This window comes from Balaenoptera acutorostrata, chromosome 19 (assembly GCF_949987535.1).
Source record: "Balaenoptera acutorostrata chromosome 19, mBalAcu1.1, whole genome shotgun sequence".
Classification (NCBI taxonomy): Eukaryota; Metazoa; Chordata; class Mammalia; order Artiodactyla; family Balaenopteridae; genus Balaenoptera; species Balaenoptera acutorostrata.
The window spans coordinates 66,542,809-66,551,457 of record NC_080082.1 but is presented as its reverse complement, the minus strand read 5'-3'; the positions used below and the strand labels follow the sequence as shown (position 1 = coordinate 66,551,457).

The 8,649-nt window shown below is 47.7% G+C and overlaps 1 protein-coding gene across 9 annotated transcripts in view; it reads left to right on the top strand.

The window, feature by feature from the left end:
• The first annotated feature begins 427 nt into the window (after window positions 1-427).
• Window positions 428-8,649, top strand: part of ZNF606 (zinc finger protein 606) — a 29,274-nt gene continuing 21,052 nt past the window's right edge. For 5 of the 9 annotated variants that reach the window (XR_009006121.1, XM_057534530.1, XM_057534531.1 and 2 more), the window contains exons 1-4: window positions 448-821; window positions 1,897-2,005; window positions 2,736-2,792; window positions 3,396-3,484. Coding sequence is in view for 6 of the 9 variants with exons in the window: in XM_057534530.1 (XP_057390513.1) it covers window positions 1,975-2,005; window positions 2,736-2,792; window positions 3,396-3,484 (177 nt within the window). In the remaining 3 variants the exon portion in view is untranslated. Of the gene's footprint in view, window positions 822-1,896; window positions 2,006-2,735; window positions 2,793-3,395; window positions 3,485-8,649 lie in introns of all 9 variants that reach the window. The other 4 variants (XR_009006122.1, XM_057534534.1, XM_057534535.1 and 1 more) reach the window with 2 other exon arrangements.

Here is an 8,649-nt window from a genome sequence, read left to right as displayed (position 1 = left end):
TATCATAACAACCACTTCCTTACAATCTTGTAACTACTGAATGAAAAGGAAAGTGCTCAGACTTCAACAAAGTTCCCACCGCTAAGTGCGGCTACCGCGAGCCGCCATTTTACGGACGGGCAAACTGAGGCTCGCCAACCGGCGATTTACCGAGGCCCCCTAACGTCAGGCAGCGGTGGCTGGGGAGCGCGGTCCGTGGCTGGGAAAGCACGGCCCGCCTCGCCGAGGCCTCTGGCACAGCGGTCCGGGTAAATCCCTAGAAGGCGGAACTCGGAGGCCGAGCACCTCCAGGAACTTGCCAAGGTGGCGCTTCCGGCCCAACCGGAAGCGCTCCGCCTGGAACTACCACTCCCAGCAGTCCGCGCGGCGCGTTCCGGTCGACGCCGGGCCGGGGTCGGGGTGGGGGGGTGGCCGCCATTGTCCGCTGCTGAGGTGAGGCGGTCGCCGGGTTGGTGGGGTTGCTACTGCTGCCGCTGCCGCTGCCGCTGCCGCTGCCGCCGCCGCGGCCGCCGCCGCCGCCGCCGCCGCCGGCCGGGAGGGTCGGGAGAACGGGTGGGGAGAGCCGACGCCTACACTCGCGGCGGGCGCGACGCCAGGGCGGGTCCCTCGGCCCGCCTCCGGCCTCGCGGCCGCGCTGGAGCAGCTGGGCGGGCCCGGGTGAGCCCTGCGCGTCGGGCCTTTGTCCCCCGGGCGGGAACCCCAGACGCACGGGCGAGCCGGTCCGAACGTCCCCGGCGAAGCAAACGCGAGCTTGTTAAGTCGCCCGCGAAGAGCGGCGGGCACCGGCCCGCAGGGGTGCGAGGCCGGTGGCTGCGAACCAGGTGAGTCCGGCCGTTCCCGGGACGGGCTGTGAGCATCGCACCCGCGGCAGGGTTGCGGAGGAAATCCGGGGCGGGAGGCCAGGAAGCGGGAGGCGAGGACGCCTCCGAGGCGGTTCCGGGGAGTCCACCTTTCCTTTCCCTGCGGGCGTTTCTCGTACGAGGCCGTTCTCATCTGATGCGGAGGAAAGTCAAAAGGGGGTTGGGAACAGCCCAGGGCTCCTTTAAACGTACAGTGACCGGAGGACTTTGTCAAGTTGCAGGCAAGAGTGCAGAATACTCAGTGTGCCGACTTGGAGTTCGGGCGCAGATCCCGTGCTCCTGGTGCCCAGTGGGCGTCCCAGTGCTTTATGCACGCTCCCAGGAATCCGCAGAACTCTGCCCGTGGGCGTCGGTGCCCTCAGAGAGATCGCGGGACATGCATAAATAAGCCTAGAACTTAGGGAGTTGGGGGGGGGGGGTCTGGGCTCCAAACCCGGCTTTCTGTTGGCCTCTGCACCAGCAGAGACAGACAGACTTGGGCCTGGTAGGTCTTCCAGGTGGATTTTTTCTTTTTTTTAAGATAAAATTTACGTAACATAAAATTAACCATTTAATCGTACAAGTCAGTGATTTTGTTGTGCTTTCAGAACGTTGTGCAGTCATCACCACTATATAATTCCAGAACATTTTCATAACCCCCCCAAGTAGAAAACCCCTGAACCCATTAAGTAGTCATTCCCCCGTTACTCCCTCCTCTCTGCTCTAGACAGCCACTTACGTGTGAAGGTTGTAGGTAGATTTTACAGTAATTTTCGTTAAATCAACAGAAAAGCTACCTTGTCATTGTCAGTAGCTGTCTCTTGAGAACTGTTGACAGATTTCTGCTCTCTTATTCTGGAACGTGCCCATTTTTCAGCTAATTCTTATCACCTTTCATTTCTCTTAAGAAATTCTGTTATGTTTTTGACATGTAAATTGTATTCTTATAATGCTCTGTAGGAGTCTTTTGCTGTTTCTGTGGATGTTTTCTCTTTATTCCCACCGGATCTTCTGTGAGAAAAGACCATTTTTTGTCTTTTTACACTTTTATCACTAGGTGGGTATTGCAGTTGCTTTCAGTAATCACCCAAATCCACTGCTCCTGGGCAAGTTCCTGGTGGATTAATCCTGCAGGATGGCAGCCATCAACCCGTGGGCTTCCTGGGGTGAGTACAAATCTTGTTTCTTCTGGGCCGCCCCAGCAATGATCTGCTGGAGAAGTGCTGAGGGCTTTTGGGATTGGGGGGGGGGTCTCTCTGTCTTGGTACAGAATTAGAACTGAGTGAGATTTCTTTTAAAAATTGGTTGTTTGTATTAAAGACAATGTAATTTTTGTGTATTTCATAATCATCTCCTGAGAAGTCTCATTAGTTCTAAGAGATTTTCTAGTGATTTGTGTGACAGTCATATATACAACCAAAATTTCTCTACTAGTCCCGTATTTTTTACTATTATTATTGTTTCTCACTATATAGCACTGGTTTATAATATAAGAACAATGTTAAAATAGTGTCAGTGGTGTGTTTTATCTTTAAGCGAGCTTTCATGTATCTGTCATTAAAGACATCAAAGGAGTATCTTTCTACTAATATTTTTAAAAAATTAAGTAATGTTAAATTTTATCAAATATCTCTCTAGCCCATTTAAGGAGTTCTGTTCTTAATTGTTCTGTTGCTGTATCATATCAATAAAATTCCTGAAAGTGACCCACCTGTGCATTTCTGCTATAAATCTAGCTTATGTTGGGTTTGTTTCACACGTCCTTGGACTCTACTTATGGAATTTTGTTTTGCGCATTAGTGAGACAGTTCTCCTTTTCCATTTGTAGCCTTTAGTCACTAGGATTGGTGTCACAGTTCTTTCCTTTCCTTGTCCTAACCGGATCCTCTGATGCAGGTATCCTTACGGACCAGTCCTGGGGGATGGCTGCTGTTGACCCGTGGGCCTCCTGGGGTGAGTCAAGAACTTTTGTCCCCGGACTTCCCTGGTGGTCCAGCAGTTAAGACTCCACGCTTCCATTGCTGGGGATGCGGGTTCCATCCCTGGTCAGGGAACTGTGATCCGACATGCCTCATGGTGTGGCAAAAAACCCCAAAAAAACAAAAAAAAACAACTTGTGTCCCCATCAGGCACATTGGTTAACATGCTGTGGTCTCTCCCAGCAGTAACCTGCCATTGCCAGGGAATTAGAGCTGGGGAGGAGGGGGCTGGGGGCATGGGGTCTGGTCCAGCTCTGTCTCTGGGCAGAACACTCCACTGAGGGATACAGTGTGATGATATCTCCAGGACAGGATGCATGAGAATGAATGTGTGGCCACTTAGGGCTCAGGCCTAGAAAGTCTGTGAAGAGACACTGTGTCGAAGACAGTGCCTCAGAGCAAGGGGGGATGGTTCATGTGTTTAGGCACATTCTTTAACTTCTCGGCCCCACTGCTTTCATCTATAGCATGAGGAGGTAGGGTTTTTCCCTTGTCCAAAGGGGAAGGACAGGGTCAGGAGGTGGGACTCACTTCTGGCAGGGAGAACTGCCTCTGTGACTTCACTTTCCTCCCCCAGCTCTGTGTCCTCAGGACTCTACCTGGTGCGTGGAGAAGACCCCTGAGGAGAGGAGGAGGGCCCCCAGGCTTCTGACAGCCCAGGCCCAGGTGAGATGGGGCTTCTGCTTTTTCCTGGAGGGTTGCCCTGTTCCCTAAGGTGTTCAGGGTGTTCCCAGCCATCCCAGTCGATGTACTTCCTCAGTTTACCACAGTTAGGGTTTGGGTAGAGAAGGAATCAGCTAGAAGTTTATTGATTCCTGAGCACAGGTTGGGAGAATTCTGTTTTCCATGACTTGCAGCCTCACTGTCAACCAGCCTGTTCAGAGTCCCAAGCCCCAGCTGTGCTGTGGGCTCTTTGGTGGATAAGGGGCAACCCCCTTTTGGCTAGCAGCCCCCTCCTCTTTCCCTCCCACCTTCCTTCATGTATTCAGTGCCTGACTCAGATTGATGATGTCTGCTGAGCTCTGTGCTCACTGGGAGGAGAACAAGGTGAAGTGTTAGCCCCCATCCTGAGGAGCTCCCATGCCACTTTCCAGGGTGGTTCAGTCAACTACTGAGACCTCACCATCTGCCTAGTGCTGCACATGTGGTTCAGGACAACAAGCCAGAGGTGCTTAGGGAGGCCCTGAACCCTGGAAGAGCTGAGCACAACTGATGCCTTGGGAGAGTCTGCATAGAGGCCGTGGGGCACAGAGCACCTGGGGTCCTTTTGCTGTGGAGAGGAGGCTGCCTGGGAGATAGGGCACCCCTGAGCCAAGGGGTAAAGGGGACATGTCAGCCGGGTGGGCATAGCCTGGTGAGCAGGAATCTGGCCTCCTGTAGCACCATGGGGACACACTGCATGACCAGCGTCTGGGTGAAGGCTGACCTTAATTAGATTTTAGGCCAAAGAGGCCAGGACAAACCCAGCCGCATCCTGAATGCCCGCCGCAGAGCTGGGTCTCCATCCTGGTGGTAATAAGAAGCCTCAGAAGTGTTGGGAGCAGGAGGAACCAGTGTCTAGAATGTGGCTGGAAAGTTGCCTCTAGCAGGGGAGTGGAAAGAAGGGGGGCTGTGGGAAGCAGGCTGGCGTATCAGGCTTCAGTCTGACTGGCACCTGGAAGCAAGATCTGAGAGGTATAAGGGAGTTGAAGCAGGAGGACTTTGTGACTGTAAGGGCACAAGGGTGGCTTCCGAGAGAAATAGGGCAGCACAGTTCATGATGTTGGACAGGTGTCATCTCCCTCCTCCCCTCTTGCTCAACCCCCTTACTTGAGGCAGCCACTTAAAAAATTTTTTTAATAAAAGCTTTATTAAAATATTCATGTACTGTAAAGTTCAACTTTTTAAAGTATGTAGTTCAGTGGGTTTTAATATATTCACAGAACTCTGCAACCATCACCAGTATCTAATTCTAGAACATTTTCATCATTCCAAAAAGAAACCCTATACCCATTAGTAGTTACTCCCTGTTTCCCCCAACTCTCAGCTCCTGGCAACCACTAATCTACTTTCTCTGTATTTGCGCATTGTGGGCATTTCATATAAAGGGAATCATATAATATATGGCCTTTTGTGTCTGGCTTCTGTCACTTAGCATATTTTCAAGGGTCCTGTATGTCATATCGTTTATCAGTATTTTATTTCTTTTCATGACTTGGAAGTAGCCATTTTTAACTTACTGTTTCAGTTTCTTAGGGTTTTTTCTAAATGAGAGATTTTTATCCTAGTTCTTCAAATTTACATGTACTCTAATGATTCTCTGCTGTGAAAGACAAAAATAATTTCATTACTATATTTAGGTTTTTCATTTCTAAGTTAAAATAATGAATCAAGCAGATGTGAGATACTGTGATATAAAAATGTTAATAACATCTCTGCTTAGCTTTATGCCTCCCGCCAAGTTAAAAAAAAATTAACGAAACCTCCCACGGTTTCAAGGCTGACTGGTGAAGCACGTCGTGAGTATGCTGTCCCCACGTCACAGCACTGCCGTCTCAGGTCTGAGCCACGTAATGAGGGCATCACAGCTTGGGTGACTGGTGTTCGCTGCTCTTACAACGTGCGGTCATTTGCAGACAATCGATAGTGAAGCTAGACTAGGCTGAAAGATGGGCCCTGATCAGTTGCTTGGGAACAGAAGTTAGCTGTAGTGAAGTGCTGTGAAGAAGTTCTAATAACCACTGTGCTGCACTCTGCTGTCGATTTATGTGAGGGTTTCTGAGAGTTATTAGAGTTAATGCCGAGAAAATAAAATGGAGAATTAAAATAACACCACCCTCTAATGTCTGAAGAGTTGTGATTTGTGAGCATGTACTCCTGGCCCCTCCCCACACCCACTTTGGATCTTTCCCTGTGGGAAACTCAAGACTTGAATGTGTGAGTTTTGTATTAAGTGAGGTCTTGGGAACACAAACAAGAGCCCCTTATCCCTCTATTGTTCCCTCCAAATTAAATATTTATTGAAATAAAGCATTCACCTGGTGAAAATATCAAATGCTGTCATCCCTTGTTATCTGAATAGTCCGATCTTACAAACATGTTGGTTAGTGAAGTTTCAGCTAGTGGGAGCCCATTATTTTGATGAATAGGGAAAATAATAATAATATCCCAGCCCATATAAAAACCCCAGCCAGCCCCCCCAAATGTGGAAACTCTCAAACCCCCACTATAACAATCCACCAAAGATTTCTACACAGTAAACATTCACATAAAACACCAATTAATGGAATACTCTGCCTCCATCTTTGGTTGTCTCAAGGATGAGCACAGTTTAGTTATATTTTCCTTCTCTGCTAAGAGCTTGCCCTAAAATACTAATAAATAATGAAATTCTGAAGATGCCAGAGAGTATATCTGAACTTCCCCAGGTTCCATGAAGGGGCCAGTTGTCAGAGAATTCAGGTAATGCAGGAGCAATCAGATGAGATCCTTAGCTGTCAGGCAAACAGCTAAGACCCAGCTCAGCACCCCCTACATCCTCCCTTAAACCCTCCTGTAGTTTAAACGTGAGGCTGGTGTGTCAGATTTCATAAAGTGCCTTAGAATGTCTAGATAAACGATTATACTTGTGTACAAAGCAACATGTCCAAAAATGTTTACAAGAATTTGGGTGAAACATCTTTGCAAGTCATCCTGGCAGATGATATTTGGAAAGTAGGAGTTCAGGTAAGGGTTACCTGTGAAATGGAAGGGCTCACTCCTACCTAGGGGGTGGGGCCCTTCTCTGTCCTGCTTCCTTGCTCCTAAGCATTAGGTAACAGTGAGACTTTCGTCTCCCAGCCCCACCTCTTGTCTCCACAGCTGGTGAGACTAGGTGCCTGTCTTCTGCTGTCTCTTCTGTTTCATCACCAGCCTCAGTTTTGCATTTTCTCTGCATCCCTAAGGCCTCCACGAGTTGTGGGCCCTGACATTGGGGCGTATTCCTCTGGGGGTCTTTTTTCTTCCTGATTGGCAGTCCACGGGCCCTTCCAGTTTTGATGACATCTCTCAACTCTGAAAATATTTTTTATTTAAATTTTTATTTTGACAAATTCCATAACTGCAGAAAAGTGTAAAAAATGATTAAACAGGGTTCCACTCCAAATTAATCATCGTTAATGTTTTGCCATATTTGCTTTTCGTTCCTTTTAGTCCCCAATCACATTCTTTTCCCACCCTTCCTGACAACAACCACTTAAGATACGTACACAGTTAATCCATTTTCATACTCATATGTAGGTAATAAACTATGTAGACATTATAAGGTAATCTGGTTTTTTTTTTTTTTTTTTTTTTTTGGTAATCTGGTTTTTTTAACAATGCTTTTTCTACATGTAGCTTTTCTACACCGTTCAAGGTCAATTTTGAGGTTCATCCATGTGGTAGATGAAGGTCAAGTACATTCCTTTTGCCACATCTGAGAAGCACACTCTATTCATCTCTTCTGAGAATAGGCTTATAAGTCCTTCCTCCTTCCACCATTTTTCCTATTCCAAACAAAGCCCTGTGGAAGTTCTTATAGTTTTACTTTGTGCGCACATGTAAGTTTATCTAGGCATACCCTGGAGGCAGCATTTTGCTGAGTTTCAGGGTGTTTGTGTTTTTAGTGTGACCAGTGCTGCCACGTGGCTCTGAAAGGGCAAAGCCCCTTCTCAGTCTCCCCACTCAGAAGGTGCCTATTTCCCTGCATCTTTGCTGCCACTTGACAATATTAATATCGGGTCTTTTATTTTTTGTTTACCTCAAGACCACAAAAGTATATTGCATTATTTTAATTTTCATGTCCTTGATTGCTAGTGAGGTTGAATATCTTTAAATGAGTTATTGGCCATCTGTATTTCCTTCTTTCTCTGTGTGTCTCCCATCCCTAGATTTCTGAATCTCACATTAATATACAGGCATTTCATGCTTTCTGGATCCTGAGTCTTTGCCGTATATGGATTATCTTCTCCAAATCTGTAGCTTGTCTCTATGGTGTCTTTTATCAGTGAAATGTTTTTTGGTATATTTTTGTCAAATATATCTGTCTTTGTTTATGGCTAGTGTTTTGTGTCTTTTTTAAAGAATTCCTGTATTTTTTAAAAATTCCCTCCTGTTTTCCTTTATATTATTTTTCTGAGGTTGTCTGTTAGATGGCCCCCTGACTGCTGTGTTTTTTATCTCTTCTTCATATTCTCTGAGCCTCTTGTATTATCCTGTCCTATTTTATACCGAATCTTTCCCATCTGGGAATTAGAAGTATAGGTCATTGGAAGTTGGATGTGACTGCTGACTGGATTCTCTGTCCTCTTAGCTGCTAAGTTCGGTCTTTCCACCTGTGCAGACGTTCCTCATGTGTGCAGGGGCCCTCTGGTCTGTCTTTGTTTACCAGAGAAGAGCTGTGAGGCTGTGTCTGACAAATCTGCTTTGTGCACCTGAGCAGGTCTGATTCCTGATTGACCTGCCTCTAGGTCTCTGTCTCTATCTGTCTCTCTCCCTCTCTCTCCCTCCCTCCCCTGACAAGTCTCACTCTAATCTCCATGTGCCTCGGTGGGCCAGGATCACCAGGTCGGTTCTGCTTCCAGTTTCCTGGGTGCACAGCTGGCTGTTAGGCCACAGACCCCTCCCCTCTCCCTGTGTTGGGCTGAAGGGGTCTCAACTCCAGGGTAGTCACTCATCCAGGCAGCCTGAGAACCTCCCACACTCTTGAGTATGAGGAGGGTCCAGGGAGTTTTGCCCACAAGGCAAAGTGGCTGGCAGGGATGTGGGGCAACTGGCAAAGTTGTCCTGAATATAGAGGTCCTGAGTATAGACCTTGCAGCCTGATTCTCATG